The sequence below is a fragment of the Agelaius tricolor genome, unplaced genomic scaffold (genome assembly GCF_023055355.1).
Source record: "Agelaius tricolor isolate 1412-34295 unplaced genomic scaffold, bAgeTri1.0.p SCAF_1, whole genome shotgun sequence".
NCBI classification, from domain to species: Eukaryota; Metazoa; Chordata; class Aves; order Passeriformes; family Icteridae; genus Agelaius; species Agelaius tricolor.
Genome location: NW_027269261.1, coordinates 7,336,720 through 7,356,832, shown reverse-complemented (window position 1 = coordinate 7,356,832; position 20,113 = coordinate 7,336,720). Strand labels below are relative to the sequence as shown.

The 20,113-nt window shown below is 48.7% G+C and overlaps 1 protein-coding gene and 1 long non-coding RNA gene across 3 annotated transcripts in view; both read right to left on the bottom strand.

Annotated features, from left to right (window-relative positions):
• PARP1 (poly(ADP-ribose) polymerase 1) overlaps positions 1–12,315 on the bottom strand; it is a 32,324-nt gene extending 20,009 nt beyond the window's left edge. The window contains exons 1-5 of the mRNA XM_071421697.1: positions 12,156–12,315; positions 7,616–7,778; positions 7,021–7,139; positions 6,073–6,287; positions 658–754 (exon numbers count right to left, since the gene is read on the bottom strand). Of these exons, the coding sequence (XP_071277798.1) occupies positions 658–754; positions 6,073–6,287; positions 7,021–7,139; positions 7,616–7,778; positions 12,156–12,275 (714 nt within the window). The 5' untranslated portion in view covers positions 12,276–12,315. The remainder of the gene's footprint in view (positions 1–657; positions 755–6,072; positions 6,288–7,020; positions 7,140–7,615; positions 7,779–12,155) is intronic.
• Positions 12,316–18,138: 5,823 nt separating this feature from the next.
• LOC139587501 (uncharacterized) overlaps positions 18,139–20,113 on the bottom strand; it is a 53,373-nt gene continuing 51,398 nt past the window's right edge. For both annotated transcript variants that reach the window (XR_011678414.1, XR_011678415.1), the window contains one exon: positions 18,139–18,285. This is a non-coding gene — a long non-coding RNA (uncharacterized lncRNA). The remainder of the gene's footprint in view (positions 18,286–20,113) is intronic.

Below are 20,113 nucleotides of genomic sequence, written 5' to 3'. Positions count from 1 at the left end.
GAAAATTATGGTGCTGCCACACAACAAAAAAAAAACTTTTGTACAAAACCAGAGCCAGCATTTTTCTACAGCTCCATTAAGATCTCAGTTGCAGCAAAGTCAAGATTGTTCGCTTTTTTCCTTGGGAACTTTTAATAAATAAAAAATTCCTGAAGCTCTACTGGGGATTCTTCCCACAATATTCTAAAAGTGACAGGCAGAAAGCTGTGATCTATCACAATTTGTACCCATGAACTGAACATATCTCGTCAGAGGGTGAAAAAGATTTGATTTTTCATTAATCTAGTTGCACACTTTATTGCTGTTTAATTTCTACAATGAGCTATTTATTGTTTTCCAAGCTTTTCTGCAATAGTGCTCGGGCTCCAAGCTCCAGCCAGCTGATACAGGAAGGAGCCCAGACCCAGCCTCTCAGAAAAAAGGCATTTAACCTAATCTCTTTCAATCCAATAAGCCCAAGTCCTAGAGAACATCCTTCCTGTCTTTGGAGGGAAAGGGGCAGGGTGAATTCCCTTCAGCAAAGCCTTAGTGCCAGGGCACAAGGATGGTCTGGGCTGCCACTGCTCTCTCTGGGTACAAGGTACTGCCTTCTCTAGAGGCTCTTCTAGAGACTCTTCCAACCAAGCAGCTCTTAGGTTGTGAGCACCTAAAACTCACCTTCAGCTGTTTCTGCTGCTTTGATTCTTTCTCTTTTTCTTTTTTCTGCTTCTTTTTTGCAGTCGCGTTTCCATCTACCTCTTCTCCTTTTCTCTTTCTAACAGAGAAAAACAAAACAAAACCACACACACATGAAAGGAAGTTGTCGAAACGGCTGTCCAGCAGTTACCAGGGCTCAGATTACTGACTGCCAATATCTGCAGAGGCTTGAATATCCTCAGTTTTGGCAGGCAAATCCATTTTTCAAATTCCTCAGTGATAGATTATAGACCTGCACTTGGCTCTGCAATGTGAGCTGCCTCAATCAGGTCAGGTACACTCAGAGGTTTTCCACAGGGTAACTGTGTGGTGTGGGAGAAGAGCACGTGAAAGACTGCAACATTCTCAGGCATATTCATCTATATTCATCTCATCTATTCATCTATACACCAAAGGCATACCTAAGGATCACTGAACAGCTCTCCAAATTTGGGGAGGTGTGGCAATGCAAGTTAAAAGACCACAGTGTCCTTCAGCTGAATCAACAGCTTGATCAGCTTAGGCAGTCTATACTGAAATAAAGGAGAGCAAACACAGAAACTTTAATGAGTTAACACACTAGGAAACTAGGGAGTATTTCCCTACTTGGGTATTTCCCAATTCCCTAGGAGTATTTCCAATATTCTCCAGGAGTATTTCCCTAGGTGGGTATTTCCCACCTAGTTTCTCTTCAGACTGGAATTAGGTCAGGCCTCTGAAACCAAACAGGTGCAAGTTTGTGGAAAGTTTCAGTGCAAGCATTGGAAAATGCTTCCAGGCTCACAGTGCTTTTGTGATGTACTGTTGGGAGTTGCATGTGTGGAAATTTATTGCTATTTGCTATTTAGAGCTGAAGGGAGAAGTTATAGAAAATACTGCTCAAGAAAGACTAGAAAAAGAAAGCCAAATGAAAACTGGGGGATTTTGGCAGACTTCAGAGTGACAAGGGACTTCAGAAGAAGATCATTTATGTTTCCAAAGTCATGTCATCTCCTTTGTTTGCCTGGAGTGTGCTCTCCTTGTGAGGATGCCAAGGGAAATTCTATCTCAGCTGAGACAGGACAGGCCTGCAACTTGAGGCAGAGCATGAACACAGCCTGGATCACACACTCCATTTTGAGAGATGCTTTCTGTTATGAAACATCAGCCAGTTCTCTTTTTAAGAAAGCCTCTCAACTTTGGAAGCTGTGGCTGAGGGTTAATGTCAATGAAGTTGACATTTCTGATTGCTCTCCTGCTTACAATTTTAAACAGTTCTCTTTCTAGGACCTTGCTCCCACTAAGAGTAAGAATGTCAGGAGGTGCTCTCCTCCCAGAGACTCCTGCATGAGACCTGTAGTTCCAGTAACTTGCCTGGCCCTAAAATTGTGCTCACTTTACTTGCAGTGGCCACACCAGCCCACCATCAGCACCTGTGACCAAACCACAGCTCAGAGCACTTTGAGGGACTGGTTTGGCAGATGTCATCCTCCAGCTGTGCCCTGCCAGGTGCCATCAGTGAGCAGGGGTTGTGCTGCACATCTCCTGCCTCATGGTAGGGGGAAACACCCACACTGTGCTGCCAGCAGCTGCTTCAGGAAAACTTCACCCTGTGTTCTGAATCAGGCAAGCAGCAAACCAGTGTGGCAGGACTGGCTCCAGCACGCACACACACACAGCAGGGCCTCCAAAAGTCCCCAGGCCAAGCAAATTCTCTCTCCTCCTTGGCTGCAGCTCAAGCTGGGAGCAAGACCAGAGCATCCACTGAGCCCTATCAAGAGGACAATGACTTCTCTAAGTTATAACAGAGTCAGGGATACACAACAGAATCTGTGAAAAGCTTCCCAGACTGAGTGCAAAGTGTTCTGCACCTTCCCAAACCAGGATTAATGATGTCAGTGCTCAGGAGGGGTGCCCAGCCCTGAGTATCTGCAGTGCCTGCTGACAGCCAGGCTGCCTCCAGCAAGCCAGCACTCACTCCCACACTGTAACTTGTTCCTAAAGGAGCCAATCCAGCCCCTGGAAGGTGATCACTCTGCTGAGAGACCCTGTGACCCAGGGAATGCAGCCAAATTCCAGCAACAACTCTCTTTTGGCAGCTTCTCCTCACAGTCAAGGGGACAGCAGTGCTGTGCAGAGTGGTTACAGTACCTGCTCCAGCCATGGAACAAACCATGGAGTGGGAGGGATCATCCCAAGTGCAGGGAGGTATAAAGCTATGGGTCACCACCTTCTCCTTCGTGCCCAGCAAACACCAATCACTTTATACAGCCTGGAGAAGGGAATGGCAAAGCTGACTTCATCTTGCAGCTTCCCAAAGCAGCACATTTTAGAACAATCTGTAAACTCCACCCTCACTGACACAAGAACACACACACACAAGGATCTTCCATCCTTGGGCCACAAGACCATGTGTTGCCCACAGCAGTGAGGTGCTGCTGTGTACACCCCTTCTCCTGCTGGGCAAGGGACAGCCCCCCACCTCTGACAGCTACAGCCCCACAGCTTGCCTGGAAGGACTGGCATTCACCAGGCAATGCCAACCACTTCTCACCTTCAGGGAAGACACACAAGATTTATTCCAATTTCAGAGGAGATGAAGAGGGAAGTGAGCTGTCCCGCTGTGGCCTGGCCCTTCCTGACCATCTATTCTATTTTTCACATTCACCTCTTCCCCTCCCTACAATGAAAAGGTGGAAAGGACAGTCACAACAACCCTGGATAAAGCAAGCAGCCCAGCAGGGAGCAACAAGAAGTCCTTTTTTCACCTGCTCTCTGTAAAGCACTGCCAGACTGTTGGTGACCTGAGCACTTAGCATTTGCCTCAGGTCACCTCTGCAGCTAATCCAGTGCTGCATGACATCTCCAGAGTGACAATTTACTCCTGACCTGGGCAGCAATTCCATCTAAACAAGTGAGGCAGAAAACACAGGAGGTATTACAGCTCAGAGCAGGAGGACAAAACACACACTGCCAAAGAAATGCTGTCAAAAGGAGCTCACAAGCTGCTACTGCATTTCCTACACCAGCATCCAGGCATTCTTTCCACAGAGAAGCTGCAGGCAAGGACACAAGATCCTCCTTTCCCAGCTCTGCAAAGTGTTAGTGCTTGGGCAGGTTAGTGCCCCAAGGGAGGGCTGCATGTCTCACCCAGAACTGGCTGAGAAAGGAGCCAGGATTCTTGCAGTAATCCTCCCATATTTGGTCTTCACAAAGAAAGGATTTTCCAACTTATTCTGGGTAGCCCTGCTCCACACCCCACCTCTCCCATCTAAAAAGGCACACCTCAATGCCACTTTTACACAAAGGGCTGACAGGGCAGTCACCAAATCTGAGATTCTCCTCAAAGTATGGGCTGGACATGCAGCAGCAGCACCTGAATTTGGATGTGTCACATCTGAATTGCACAGGCTTCTGAGTCAAGATACAATTCTAATGCAGCATATTTAGAAATATCTTTAAAGATAATTTTGAGAATCTCACTTGCAACAGACACTTTAATATAATTTCTGCAAGAGGCTGTAATTTCTGCTGGTAATTTCTGTTATCTGATTGAATGCACAAGGTGAATTATACAAGGTAACTACATCTCATTCAGTTTTCTGGAGTGTTCTTCCTTTGTCTTCTCCATAATTCCTGTGCTTTCTTGGCAGCAAAACCACCAGCTAGTTAGCACACCACACTCCTCCACTCATGCTGTTTATTTACACTCTCACCCATTATTTTTGTTTGACAGGCAACGATTTTTCCAGCTGACCCTTACCACCCTTGGCTCAAGCACAGCCCAAAGAGCAGAAGGTAGTGGAGCACAGCAGCCAGCCAGCAACTTAAAGTGTCTGTTGCAAGGCTGAGGAGCTTGCTCAGGAGGTGCTTAGAAAGCAGGAAAGATGAGACATCCTGCTGCTTTTCTGGCATGAGGTCCTGGTTCACATTACCCTCCATCACCAGTGCAAGCTTTTTTCCACTGCAATTCTAGGCTTTTATTTACACAGTGACTTGGCAAACTGCTCTGTGGCCTTTCTTTACAAAGCCTTCATATTCTGCATAGCATCCCAGAAGTAGCCCAGAAAAGCAGAGTCAGGGCAGACAAGAGAAGCACTTACACAGTCAAATCTCTAGAGCTTTGCTGAGGACATGGGAGAAAACTACAAATAACCCTATTAAACTCACTGTTCTAGGACAAAGCAGAACTCACATCTCAGCACAAAAAGCAAAGGACTACTTGAAAACCTGTAAGTGCATTAAAATACTGCACTTCTGCTTACACTAAGCAATGCACACAGAGGTAAAATCCCTGCATGGAAAGACAGCAGGCTGTCCAACAGATGCACACATCTCCTCTTGGCCTCTGCCAGTTCAGCTGAGAGAGGTGAATAGAACAGAACCTGACAGGGCTCTGGCCAAAGCCCCATCCTGGGGTGCTGCAGGACCCCCCACAGCACTCACAGCACTGCCAAATGCTTCTGGAGCAGTGGCTTGCCAAGGAACTGCACACCACACACATCAGCTGCATACCTGAAGGACCAACACTGACCAAGACTGCACAGCTGTGACACGGCCATAGCTCCTCAGAACAGACATCAGCCTCACTGGACATTTTCATGGTGAATCTTGGCAAAAGCAAAGTTGAATTCAGTCTAAAATGCACACAGAGAAGCCCAATGTTTTCCAATGACAAGATCTTCCTTATTTGTAGGATCCAGAAATACCTAATGTTCCTTCCTTCAAGGGGACAATACAACACTGGTTTGTGTTATGAAGCATGACTCCAGGCAAAGTCATTTCAAGAACAAGTAACAAAAGCCTTCATTAAAAAAAGAAAGATTCACAAAGCTAGCAAGTCACCTGGAAACACTTCTCTGTCAGTACAGGTCCTGTCAAGAGCCTCCACTGCAAATCTCAATGCAAGGCAATGAAATTTCAGACGTACTATAAAAGATTCAGCAAATAAAAGCATCCAAGTGGAAGCACTACATGGCAAATAAACACCATTATCAGATTCAGTGCCTGTCACAGTTCAGAAGCTCATAGATAAAAGATGTCAAATCAATTCTCTAACAAGTGGTTTGAGCAGAGAAACCACTGCTGATAACAGTATCACACAAGGAGACACAGAGTCCAGTATCCTTTTGTACTACACAAGCATTATTTTATGGTTGAAAGCCCTGAATCTGCCCTCCAAGTCACACCTGCAGCTCTCTGCATTTCCTCAAGGCAGTCACAGGGGAAAACTGGACTGCAGGTTCCCAGGGACAGGGAATGTCTGTTGTCATCTGCCTGAGGTCACAGGAAGGACCAAACCTTCCTGTGACAAATATTCCTCTAACAGAGACAACAACATCCCATAACACTTATCACAGATGTATTTAAAGGCAGTGCCTCCTCCAGACAACACAATTTCTTACACTAACCACCTACCCTTCACTCTTGGTAGCTGGGAGCTGCTTCTTCAGAGTTTCTTTATCTTCAGCTTTCAGGATGCTGAAGCCCAGGAGCTGGGTGGCGCCGTAGGCAGGGAGGAAGCCCAGCTCTGCCCGGCGGCTCACGAAGCAGTCGGGGTGGTACCAGTTATCAATCATCCCCAGCTGAGGCTTCTCAGGATGCACCATCTTCTTGGAAATCCTGATCTGGCCCTGAGGGAAATCAAAGTAACACCAGAGCAATTGTTAGGCCATTCTGGAAGGAGCAGGATGTTAACAAGTTACCAACATGATGCTTCCTAAAAATCTGTAAAGCAGTAACAGTTCCTCCAACAAAGTCTGCAACTTTTGTTCAAACACTTTCACTACAGTTCCTCTACCATTTTCATGAACTCTTACTAGGTTGAAAAAGTCACCTTTTAGGGCAGTTTTCTGTTCAAAATCCACTCAAACTGGGTAATCCTGTTGTCTTTATTCCAACTTCCTGTAAACTTACCAAGTAAAACTCACATGAACAAGCTTCATAAAAGCCCATCTCAAAATTAACTATGTCCCTATCACTCAAACACCAATGCTAATATGATCTTATCCTGTTTTACTGCAAATTACCTTTCAGATGTCCAACAAGAAGATGGTTTGCAGTGCAGCAACAAGCAGGAAAAGCTGCAGTTAGTGGTGGCTCTCTTGCCACCGAAATGTTGGTGAGCAGCATTCCCAGCCTGCTCTAAGACCCAAGTGAAAGGAGGGATCACCAGGCTTGAAGCTCAGGCTACCATGCCTGAGGGATGCCTTTACTGTCAGCTGTCCAGGACACAGCTGCTGCTCAGACACAGAAATGCAGCTCTGCAAGTGCTTTCCATATGCAGGACAGACAGGAAGCAATTATAAAAGCCACTGTTTGAATTAAAACTGGTGAGAGAAAAGATGAGATGGAGAACTTTTTTACCTTTTCTATTTTCTGCTCACAGCCTTTGCAAGTACTTCTGTTAGACTTGGCATATTCTGCAGCAAAGTCATTTAGGCTCTTCTCAGCCTTACCACCTCCTTCCTGTTCCCCTCCTTTTCCTGGAGAACAAAGCAAATACAGAATTCAGCTTTAATATGCATTCCCTTATTTTCTTATTCTCTGTCCCAGATTGTTAGCAGTCTGCATTAATAAAACTCTTGGGTTCCAGCCACTCATTTCATTTGTCCAGAATTTGAACAGAGAGCAAGACAAGCAGTCCATGCTCAAACACACCAAAGAGCCACCAAAACCATGCACTGAACTGAAGGTACCACTAAGAAAACACAGTACAACAAACTAAATACACCAATCATGATAACATGAAATGTTTTTCAATATATCTGCCAAGTGACTTGGCTTTTTCTCCTCACTGATTTAACATGCTGGATGATGCTGTCAGCATCCTCACCCTGGAGGTGTGGAGACATCTCAGCAATTCCTCTGCGACATGGACATCAAATCACCATAACAACAGCACAACAAAAGAGAGCACAGCTCCAGATGAACCTCCAAACACCAGGAGGCTTCTGCCTACCTCCTCCAGGGCCTCCAGTTTCAATGGCTTTCTTGATTTTCTCCTGATCTTCCCAGCGAAGCTCGGGGAAGCCGTCAATGTCTGCGTGGGACACAAGTCGAGCCCGCTTCCAGAAGCAGCTGTAGTGGTGCCAGTGAGGGACTTTGCCATCAAACATGGGCGACTAGCAAGAAAAAGCACAACAGGCCAAGATGAAACAATTCAAGCAGGTTCAAGGGGAAAAACAAAACAAAGCCCCAAATAAAAAGGAGTAACTGGGTAAGTAGCTTCTGAACTGTGACAGGGTAAACACACGCAATTTCTTCTTTCTATTTTTCTTTAAATCAAGAGATGGATACTATTCAGGACAAAGTCCAAGAAGAAAATCTAATAAGACAGACAAGCTGCTAGAGAGATGTTCCCAAAGTGGAAAGACATGGAAGGAGCATTTAGCTAGCTTAACCAGTTCATCACCCTGCTGCTCAGACCATCTGTTTTACTGAAAGAAAAAAAAAAGTCACAACCTCAGCATGGCTGCACCAGCCCCTGTGCAGCACAAGAGGCTGCTGACCTCACTGCACAACCCCTTTGAGAGCCACTTCTCAAGTAAACAGTCTCTATACTGGAGAACCCTTGGCAGGCACAAGATAAGATGGGCAGCTCCAAGGATTGTGGCTTGAGGAAAACTCCTGAGTGGCCTGCAGTAGGTAGAGACAAAATTCAATGGAAACACCAGAGCCCAATTGAAATTCTGCATCAGAGGTCGACAGCAGGCCACAAAGATGATCAGAGGGTTGAAGAACCTCTCCTGTAAAGACAGGCTGAGACAGTTTGGGGTGTTCAGCGTGCAGAAGGCTCCAGGGCTATCTTATAGCACTTCCTAATACCTGAAGTGGGCCTACAAAAAGCTGGAGAGGGAGTTTTCACAAGGGCTTCACAAGTGTTTTCACAAGTGACAGGGTGGTGAGGCACTGGAAAAGGTCACCCATTGCTCCCTGGGAGTGTTCAAGGCCAGGCTGGATGGAGCTGTGAACAACCTGATCTAGTGGGGGGCATCCCTGCCCACTGCAGGGGTTGGAACTGGATGATCTTCAGGGCCCCTTTCAGACCAAACTATTCCATGACCCTGTGATCAGGACAGAAGCACCACCCAAATCTTCCCTGAAGTGCAGCTCCAGAGTGCCCTGCCCCACACCAAGCAGTTGTTTTGCAAGTACACCATTTATTTAAAACTCAGACACAGTGGGTACCATCCTGGCATCATTCCAGTTACCCACCAGGCAAAATAACCTTACAGTGGTTTGGCTCCAAATAACTCACACAAACAGCTGCTGTACTAATAATACTCAGTGCTGTGTAATTATAATTGCTGATGATACAGAACTGACCTAGGAAAGCCTTCCATGTGTCACTCACTAACAGGAGGGAGTTCTCCAAGCCAAAACCATCAGCAGAGCTTTGTGCATGAGCAGGAAGGAAAAGGAAAGGGCTTCAAAGACCACAGCATGGCACCAGGAGATCTGAGAGCCCAAACTACAGCCAACCATCCACCCAAACTGTACGAGGATGTGGGAATCTACAAAATTAGAGGGTTTTGGGAAAGCTGCAAAAGGCAGGCCACAGAGGCAGCAGAACTGTGATTAGAGCTGAGCAGCAGCCATGAGATAGGTTAGCAGAAAAATTATTTAAACTGTAGAAAAGCAAGGACAAATAGAACAAGGGTCTGCGTATTAACACTTGTCTAGAATAATTCTCTAAGCTGCAGAAAAGTTTATCTAGCAAGATATTAGGAAGTTTTAAGCTTAATAATGGAGCTCTGTGCATTGTGTTTTAAGGCTTACAAGCAGGTATTGTATTTGAAATAAGCAAGCATTGTTTTAACCAATGGTGGTTATAGTGCTTGGATAGAACTACTGTCAATATGCTTTTGCTTTGTGTGATTGGTCAAAAAACTTATAAAGTAAGTTGTAACATTAAGTTCTTCATCTGCTGCCTGGGATGTGAGCTGCTGGCAACTTCCCATTGTCATAATCATGTAATGAGACTGATGCTGGAAAATAAAACAGCTCAAGGCACGTTCCCAGCAGTCCCATCCCGTTTGTGATTTGTACAGAGCCCCCAGCCAGCATAAGAGGACATTTTTATTTCCAGATGGGCTCTTCCCACAAGCCAGGATTGCACACCCAGCTACCCTCACAGCAGCCACCCTGCAGCTGCTCTCAATGTGTCTGTAAGTCACATGCAATTTTGGCACTGCAACATGGACTCTGGGCTTGTGTCTAGAGCTGTGCAGGAGGACTCGAGGCTGGTCCCAACACAAAGGCTTTGAGGGCACAAGGCACTGGGGAGTACAAAAGAGAGCAGAGCTGGCTCAGTCTTTAAGACAACCATACAAGCAGTCAGTAATCTCCTCAACATGGAGTTTCAGACTCTTCTCTGTGTGGAAAATGAAACCTCTAGGCAAGCTGGGCCTTGTTTACACAACTTCTCTCAGCTCACCTATCTCTAGACCATAGTTTCCTAAACAAACTAAGGAAAAAAGAGACCAATTCACTTTCATTGTGCCCATTCAGATAACAGAAACCACTCAGTTCCAGCTGGAAGCAAAAGACAAGCTGGGCTGGTCCTGCAGGGCCCGGGTGCCTGCCCTGTGCCAAGCACCCAGAATCCCACTGCCATTCAGAGCCCTTCACTTGAGGAACCAAAACAAAAGGGAGGTTACAGCAGACAACTACGGCCTTGCTGTGTATCTCCCTTTAATTTCTTCAGCACAGTTTGCAGAAGAGCTCGATGCACTGGCACTGGCACAGAGGCTGCTCTGCAGGGGATTGCCCCAGGAAAAAGGAAGGGACCTGCTGCTCTGGTGAAATTCAGGCATTTACAGCGGGATGCTCAGCAGCACGGTGTGCTCTGCTGGTACAAAAACTGGCAGAGGGCACAGCAAGCAAATTCAAGAGGTGGCGGGGAAAATAAATAAAACCACAAGTGTTCGGTGTAAGATCGCAGTTCTGGGGAGATGTCTGGACACGAAAGGCAGTGGCTCTGTGAGGAATGTCACGGTCCCCAGGAGCTCCCTCCATGAACCAAACCCTAGCGAGACAAAACACAACTCCTGCCCCCGGTACTGATGAAGGGCAACCCATCCACATCAGCCTCAGCTGCTGGGCAAGCCAGGAAGGGGAACAAACGTGAGAAGGGGGAACAAACGTGAGGAGGAAGCCGAGGAGCAGCAGCCGGAGCAGGGGAGGAGGAGGAGGAGCAGCTCAGGGCAGACAAAAGGAGAGGCAGCGGGAACACGTGCGAGCCAACGCCGCAGCTCGGCCCGCACCTTCCCCGGGGGAGGAGGCTCTGAGCACAAAGGCACGGGCAGGTATTTCCCCTCCGGGACACCAGCTTTGCCTCCAGCCCCGCCCGGCAGCCAGCAGGGCCCCGCAGCCCGGGCGAGGCCAGGGGGGACCGGGCCCTTCCTCCCCGTCCCGCACAAGCGGAGCCTCCTCTCCCAGGGGCACAAGCGAGCTACAAATAACCCTGTCTGGAGCTACGTCCTCCACACCCGGCTCCTCGGGACCCACAGCATCCATCCATCCATCCCCCCGCATCCATCCGCAGGGCTTTGCGCTGCCACGTCCTTGCTGCCTTCCAGAGACACACACACACACACGTAAGCCTTTGCTTACCTTCCACAGCAACACCCCCAAACTCAGCCCGCCCCCAGCACGCCGCAGGCGCCCCCTCCCCTCTGCCCTGCGCAGCCAGCGGGGACAGAGTCCCCCCCTCATCCCCGGCACAGCGGCGATTCCCTCCGCATCCTCCCGCAGCAGGCAGGGATGCCGGCTCCGTGCACAGCTCCCAGCCCTCCACACAGAACGGGGCTCTTCCCTTCCTTCCAAAAGTGAGCCGAGCAGTCTCTTCCCCAAAAGGCAAATAACAACACCACGAGGGCGGCGGAGAGCACTTCGCGGCCCGCTCGCCAATTGCGGTTCCGCTGCTCCAGCTGCCGTGTGCCAGCAGCTCAGCCAGACCACCCAGGCCCGGCCGCTCCTCTCCTCTCCTCTCATCTCCTGCCATTCGGGGCTGCCCCAGCCCCTCACCGCTTGCGGGCCGCAGTTCCTCTGCCTCGCATGCAAAGCGCGCACCGAGCGGGGATTCCCCGGCCCGGCCGGCACACCGAGCCGCTTCCCGGGGCACGGAGCTCGCCTCGCCCCCCGCACGGCACACAGCGCCTCTGTGCGCGCCCCGGGCCCGCACGGTGAACTTTGCACGGCTTGTGCTCCAGCCGCCCCTGCAGCCCGGGGGAGCGGGGCAAGCGGCTCCCCACGCCCGGGAGCGCTGCGGGCACGGCTGCCCCGGGCACCGGCGCTGCCGCGGACACGGCAGCGAGCGAAGCCGCCTCTGTTAAAAATAGGCTGCGCTCGCCCCCGCAGCAGCGAAAGGCGCGGCCGAGCGGCTCCGGAGCACCGCGGAGGAAGAGGAGCCGCGGGCTGGCCCCGCCGCCGGCGGTACCGAGCGGAGCGGCCGGATCAGCCCGCCCCCCGCCCGCAGCGGCCCCGCCACGCGGTACCTGCACCATGAGCGCCAGGCGCAGCGAGTCCTTGGCGATACTCTCGCCGCACTTCTTGCAGGAGGCGCGGCCGCTCTTGGCATACTCGGCCCGGTACAGCTTCTCCGCCGGCTCCGCCATCGCCGCCGCTCCCGCGCCCGCCGCCGCCGCCCCGCCCCGCGCCGCGCGCCCGCCGCCGCCCCGCCCGCGGCAGCGCCAGCCGAGCGCCGAGCACGCACCCTCGCCTCGCCGGCCGGGCGGATCCGCCGCTCGGGCATCGATTGCGCAAGCCTGGAGGTTCCTCCTGTGTATCAATGGGAGGCGGGCGCGGCGGCGCGGCTCGTGCTGCGCCCTGAGGAGCGCGGGTTCGAGTCCCGGTCCCGCGAGCATCCTCCGCATCCTGTCCCGCACCCCAGGGACACAGAGCGGGCTCCCGCGTCCTGGGAGAACCTGAGCTCAGCAGCTCTTCCGCACACAAATACTGGCCTCGTAATGCCACCTGCAGGCGAGCGTTCCGGTGGTGCTCCAGGACAAGGAGCGATGGCCGTAAACTGAACCACGAGAATTTCTAGAACATGAGAATTTCCGCCCCGACATGAGGAAGCGCTGCTTCACATAAGGGTGGCAGAGCGCTGGGACAGCTGCGCAGGGAGGTCGTGGGGTCCCTCTCTGGCGACAGCCCAAACCTCTCCTATGTCACCTGCTCCAGGTGACCCTGCCTGGGCAGGAGTTGGAATGGTGATCTCCAAAGGTCCCTTCCAACCTCGACAATTCTGTCATTGTGTGCCCTCCAGCCCCTGGGGCTGCTGACAAAATCAAAGAAGAGCGATTAGATAAATTAAATCTGGATATTTTCTTTCCTGCTCACAGTAGATAATTATCCTCTGCTATCAGCAGAGGGCATTGGTCTGCAGCTTTGCTGGGAAAAGGAGAGCACTGAAGTTACTTCAAGTATTTGTCATTAATTTTATAGAGATTCTGCAATTAGGGATCAACTGAGGCAGGATGTGCAGCCCCGGGTGGGCTGGAGGCAGCTCGCACTGTCACTCAGAGATGCACACCTGTCGCAGACATCTTTTCACTAAAAATATTTTCTTTAGGATTTTTCCTTCTGAGAAGCTGAGAGGCCTCAGAGACAGAATGTAAACAATGCTGATCTGCTGCTGTGGAATGCAACAGCTCCACCTGTGACTGGCCCATCTTGGATGTTTATAATTAATGGCCAATCAAGGACCGAGCTGTCTCGGACAGAGTCTGAGAGAGCTGCCTTTGTTACCATTTTTTCTTTTCTATTCTTAGCTTAGCTAGTTTCTGAGAAAACCCTGCCCTTCTTTTTCTTTTTAGTATAGTTATAATGTAATATATATATATATCATAAAATAATAAATCAAGCCTTCTGATCATGGAGTCAACATTCTCGTCTCTTCCCTCGTCCAAGAACCCCTGTGAACAGGGTCACACACCCAACCCGAGATGCTTTCATCCTTTGCTGCCCTTCTCCAGGCTGTCACACGTGTGCTGGGCAGGCTTTGCCTTCCCAGCCAGCCCCCCGCCAGCCTGGGAATGCCGGCGTGCCCGGGAGGACAGGATGGATCCCCATCCCTGGAATTTGGGGAAGGGGGAAAAGAAATCTCTGCGAAGCACTAGATGGTGCTGCGAGCACACAGACACACAGAGGAATCTTCGCTCCTTCCAGGAGCTGCTGGCCCAGGCACCAGCGGTTCGGAGGCAGAGCAGCGCGTTTGGTCCCACCCTGGGGAAAAATGGGGAGAAAATCCCATTCTGTGGCATTCACATTCTCTGAACAGGGAGAGACATCATTCTCCCTCTCACAGGATTTTTCCCGGAGAAGCACAGAGTGAAGAAGAGAAAACAATTCTAACCTCTGTTCACTGCTCCTGTTGTTTGGCACCTGTGGAATGGGTTATGGAGTTTGTTTACCCAAAGTGGTTTGTTAACTGGACACCGGTGAAAGTTGTTTTGAGTGATTAGCCAATCACTCGAAGCTGTGTCCTGCCTGTCCCAGACAGTCACGGGTTTTTCTTAAGTATGGAATCTCTTTAGTATTTAATTTAGTATAGTATTAGTGTAATATAACATAGCTTAAGAAAGCAGTTTTTCAGCCTTGTGAAATCATGGAGTCAGAGCACATTATTCCCAGTGCCTGCTTCTACCATACCATTCACTTGGGGAGTTCATCTGCATGACCTGGTGGGTGGCCCCTCACTCTGCCTGGCACATTTGCCCTGTTGGAAGGTGACCAGCAGGGAGGTGTGGAGTGGCATTCACCCTGTTCTGCAGAACTGCTGCCACCCTGCTCCATCCGAGGGCATCCAGGAGGAAAGAAAATAAACAATTAAGGGTTATAAATAATAAGGGTAAAATAATAAATAATAAAAATAATAAATAATAAAGGCAATAAAAAATTAAGAGTTGACAGGGAAGATTTATCCCAAGTGAAGTCAAGGGACTGTTTAACCCTGATCCTGCCTCTGTGAGGAGCTGACATAAGAAAGGCCAAACAACCACTGCTTGATCTTCCAAATATTTCCCAGCCTCGTGAGATTTGTGGCTCAGGGATTTCCTGCGTGCCATTATCCTGGGGGGAATTTTTCTTCCAAGGATTTGTCCATTTTCTCTGAAGAAACTCTTTTGTTTATATGTTATTTATTTATAGTGTTAGAGCAAAAGAGCAATGACTGCTTGTTGGCATTTCCTCTGGCTGGGGCCACTTGCCCTCCTAAGAAAAGCAGCCCAAACACCAAAATGCTGCTCTGCATCTTGCGGCCTAGACACTTGCAGAGGATCTGTAAGATGTCATGGAGAGCTGTGCACAGACATCCACAGGCTTGCCAGCATGAAAACAAGCAAAGAAAGTGACTGTAGCAAATGGCTGTTGTAAGCTTAACCTTTTTTTCCCCCAGTTATGAATGCATACTACATTAACACTAGCCCAAATGGGGTTTAGTGGATTTTCTTTTTGGAAAGGGGTAGGTGACTCTGCTCTAAAGGATCAGGCTCAGAGCTCTGGGCACTTAACCCTTTCAGCCTCATTTGAGAATTCCACAGGAGTTTGTCTGGCTACAACCAGTGTGTTGCTTTGAAACAGGAATGTCTAAATAGCAGGAATTACATTGTTATGGTTCTTCTTATTGCAGTGTAATCTCCTCTGTAGGCTGTCATCCTGATTTGTGGTGTCAAGAGTTGCCAAATCATGTTAGTTCCTTCCATAAATTTATTGATCTCAACAGAGCTGCCTTGCTCTCTGTCTTCCCAAGTGTGACACCACATGGATCACAGCACATCCCTCCCTCTGTCCCAGGGCAGTGGGGACCAGGGAGTCACTGCTAACACAAACAGAAACCAAGTTTTGCTACAAAACAGGGAATGCTTTGGCAGCAGCTGAGAGAAGGGGCATCTGCAAGGCCACTTTTCTGGGGAATCATCATCCCTTTCAGTAAATCCAGTTCTTCCAGAGCCCTCATATTTAGCTGCTGGGTTTTACCAGAGCCAGCATGCAGCAAGAGCAAGGGCAGTTAAAGAGAGAAAGATCTTTGTGATCCCTCACTTCCCTATATTCTAACATAATTCCCATCTCAGTGGAGTGATGATTGCTGGGATCCTGTTGGATGACGAGTGCTGCACCAAGGTGTGAGACCAATGCTTTGTTTGTCCTCTCTGTTCCCCAAGCAGAACTCGTGGTTATCTATTGTGTTTGCAGGGAATGCCCCAACAAAGCAAGAATGATGCTTCTGACTCCGTGTTCTCAGAAGGCTAACTTAGTATTTTATGATACTATATTAGATTAAAGAATACTATACTAAACTATACTAAAGCATACAGAAAGGATACTTACTAAATGCTTAAAGGATAATAATGTAAACTTGTGACTCTTTCCAGAGTCCCAACACAGCTTGGCCCCAACTGGCCAAAGAGTGAAAACAACTCACACCAGAATCCAATGAAACAACCACCTGTGGGTAAACAATCTCCAAACACATTCCACATGAGCACAACACAGGAGAAGCAAATGAGCTAAGAATTGTTTTCCTTTTTCTCTGAGGCTTCTCAGCTTCCCAGGAGAAAAATCCTGGGCGAAGGGATTTTTTCAGAGAATGTGAATGCCACAGTTATCCTCAGAGGTGTTTTGATTATCTCCATATACTGACACTGAGATGCCAGACTGGCTGCTGGTGCTTACAGAGCAGCACTTCCCAGGAACACCAACCCATACCTCACACATGCCCATGGGCTCCCACAGCTCACTGTGCTGTGGACAGGAGGGTAGGTGAGGAAAGGGGTGTAACCACAAGGTCAGCTTTGCAGGCTTCATCATAACTGTCAGGATATTTGGAATTTTCTTACAGCCTCTGTTTCTGCAATCTCACCTCTAGGATGCCCTCAGCAATTTCTGTTCTCCAGAGGCAAACTGCACAGAAATGGTAAAGCAGAAAAGAATGGCCCAAGAAACCCCAGCTCTGGCAGTTCTGAGTGTCTCAGACTGTGAAATTCAGTGCCAAGCATTCAGGTGCCTGGCTTGTGACTTCAGGGCACCACAAAGAATTACAATTTCTTTTCTGGGCCATTTTGCATTAGATTCCTCTGAAAGGCAGAGGGAAGTAGGTCAAACTCCTGGTACCAGGAAGACATAAGTTATCTCTTCAGGACCAAATGCTTCCCCTCAGACTGTGCTGACAGAACCCTGAGCACTAAATCTTCCAGGCTGCCTTGCTTTGGGCTCCATTTCTGACACATGCTTGAGATGTCTCCCTGCAAGATTTCCACCCTGCTAAGTGTCTCACAAAGGGTGAGAAAATGTTGGACACACACAGGGAACACGATTGCTTACAGCCTGTGGGAGAGTCAGAACTGTTCTTGCTCAAGCCTGGATTTGTTGCTGCAGGAGACTTTATATTATCTGGTCTTTGATATCTGATAGCTCGAGAGTTTTGTAACAAAACCCCCTTCAGTGCTAGGTTCTCCTGTCTGTATTGATGGCCCACTTTTCAATGCCACAGCACATAATCAGTGTGGCTGGGATGACCCTGTTTGCATCCAGGCAGGAGGCTACAGGCAACCACTGCTGTGGCTCAGCTGTGCCTCCTTGCTTATGCAAGTGATCATCCCATGGGCATCCCTGAGACTATCCCAGCCTCAGGGAAAGGGATGTGGGATCCTGCACCCCCCATCTAACTGAGCATTCTACTGCCTTTTCTCTCCATGGAATAAATCAGAGGGCTCTCTGTCCTGTCTGGGGGTTCTAAAATATGTTTTGAATAGCTTAATAACTTCCCCTGGTTCCTCTCTCCTAGATGATCATTAACACATGCAATCTCTTTGGCTGAATTTGGAGTGTTCCTCCTGCAGGGCAGAGGGGCCCAGAGCTGGCCTCCTTCTCAGTCCCCCTAAATAATTTTGCATTGCAGACCAGCACAGAGGTCTGTGTGAAGCAGCTCTGATGGTTCCTCTCTTCTTTAGAAAGGTCCCTTAATTAAACCTGCTTTTTCAGCTTTCCAGATGCCCAGGAAAGTAGATGTAGGAAGAGGAGGGGTTGAGAGAGGAGAAACAGCTTTTGAGATTGCCTGGGAATATGACTGAGTAGCTTTCTCTCAGTAAATCCAGTGGTGTGACTACATATCCTGAGTCTGGGGAAGATAATGTTCCAAACCATTGGCAGAGCCAAGTGCAGCCACAGTACTTGCCACAGTCAGTACCTGGGTGCTTGCCAGGCTTTGAGGTTATTCACCCTGACATTATCCCTGTTTTACTGTCCCCATGTGGCAACTGAGACACAAATCACTATGCAATGAAATTAGAGAGTGGGAAATTAAAAAAGGGCAAAAGGAGATTTGTTCTCGTGGCAAGTTAATTAAACTAGAGCCTACAGCCAAAGGCAGATGTTGTGGCAAAGTAATGCTGAAAGGAATTGCTCAGAGTTCTCCTAATTGCAAATGTTAAAAGGGACATAAAACAGTGAGCTTTGGAGATAAAGTCCATACCTAATTTATGATGACAGTGAGGAGTTATAACCTGGGGAGATGATCCTCAGCCTCACCATGGCTCCTTCACTTGAAATGCTCAGCCCAACCAGCTGGAGACAGAGGAGCACTTGCTGCATGGCCAGCTGTAGTCCATTCTTGATTTCTGCTACCTGCCAACAAGAATAAGAAATCACACCCAAGGAAAAAGCTGAGTCTCCAAAACCCTGAGCTAATCCCCCAGCCATTCAGTCAGCCTTTGGCAGAGCTTGTGAGAAATGATGGCAAACCCCCTCATGGGCTACCTGGCTGCCTTTTTTGTGGGGATGCTGCCCCTTAGCTTGTTCTCCCACCTGTGTTCCCAAGCACCATCCTTCCCCTTTGTGGTGCAGTTAATCCTCCTGCCTGTGTGCCTGCTACTTGTAAAAGGCTCTGCTGCCAAAGGAAGGAGGCACCAGCTGCAGCACTGAAAATGTTCAAGAGCAGAAACAAGGGGAGAGATTTGGAAAGTTCATGCTCAGAGATCTGTGTGTGCCAGTGCCAAGCTGCAGCCTTATGGAGGAGTTTAATTAAGGATGGCAGCTTCCCCTGCTGAAGCTATAATCCCAAACACATGTTGTCCCCACATGGGCTCAAAGCCAAGCTCTGACTCCTGACTAGAGCACCCCAGGGCAGATGGCCACACCCCTGGGGTGGCAGATCCCTGCCCTACCTGTGCCATCAGTCTGGGTATGCTCTGGCCCAGGAGAGCTGCCAAAATACATATTGGGCAGCACAAGATACCACCTGGAGGGTCTGAGTGTGGTTCCCAATTTGGGTCCTAGAAAATGAATAAGGAAAAGCAAAACAGAAGAGCCAGAGGGCTAAAAGGGACAGAGTAGCCAATGAAACTCTCAGTAGCATTGTGCTATTGGGGTAAAGAAGAAAATGACATTTCTGCAGTCCTGTGGGTGCTCTGTGGTAGATTGAGGCTGCACAGGCTCTTTGCAGAGATACCACAGCCTCTGAAACAAATCCACCTTTGAAATGGGGATTTCTGACAGCATTCTATTAAAGAGCAGTGAAACTGCACAGGGAACTGCAACATGTCCAATTAGTGACCCACCAGTCCCCATAATTTATCCAAAATATAAATCCCATCTGATTTTGATGGAGACAGACAGCTGAGACTTGGCTTTCCCAGTGCAGCTGAAAACAGACTTGACTTTGCTTGTACCCACGCTGGCTCCTTTTGTCAGGCAAAGGCCCTGAGGCATTTGTTTGGGTCCTCTGCAGCTCTGCCCAGGTGAGCAGCAGGAGGTTTTTTCTGGTCTTTGAGCATCCATTATGTGACTGATTCCAGTCATTCATTCAGTGCAACAAATGAGTGGTGACAGTGGAGGCTGCACTACCCCATAATTCATCTCCCTTGCCTCTTGCTGAGGAGGTTTCCTGTTACACCAGGCAGGGCTGTCATCATCACTCTCCTTACAGGCTCTCTCTCATTCTCAGCTGCCTTCAGACACAAATGTGTTCCAGTCCCAGAAGCTGTGAATGCCCTCTTTCCTCAATTGCCAAAAAATCTGCATGGTACACCTTGCCTATAGACCCCTGGGTTTAGCCAAGAGCTCAGCAGTGGTTACAATATTTGGAAGTGCTAAATATTTCTACCTGAGTCATAACTTGCTAGAAAGTCAATCTAGTTCCTCTGTAACCCATTGCTTTTCAGAAAACTCTGAACTGCTTGTAAATGCCACAATAAGGAGCACTGACCACTTACCTAATAAAATTTGCTTTCTGAAGTGTTTCTCAGCTCTATTACAACCACCCAGCTTCATGACAAGAAGTATCTCTGAGTGTGGATTTAATATTGGTAATCTTCTTTTGAATTGTATATTCATGATGGGGAATCTCAGTTCTCCTTTGTGACTAATTACTGCTAGGGGATATCCTGATTAAATGATAATTGGTTTCTTTGTCCTAATGAAAATACACTTTCTAAGTGCATCTGATGCATTCACA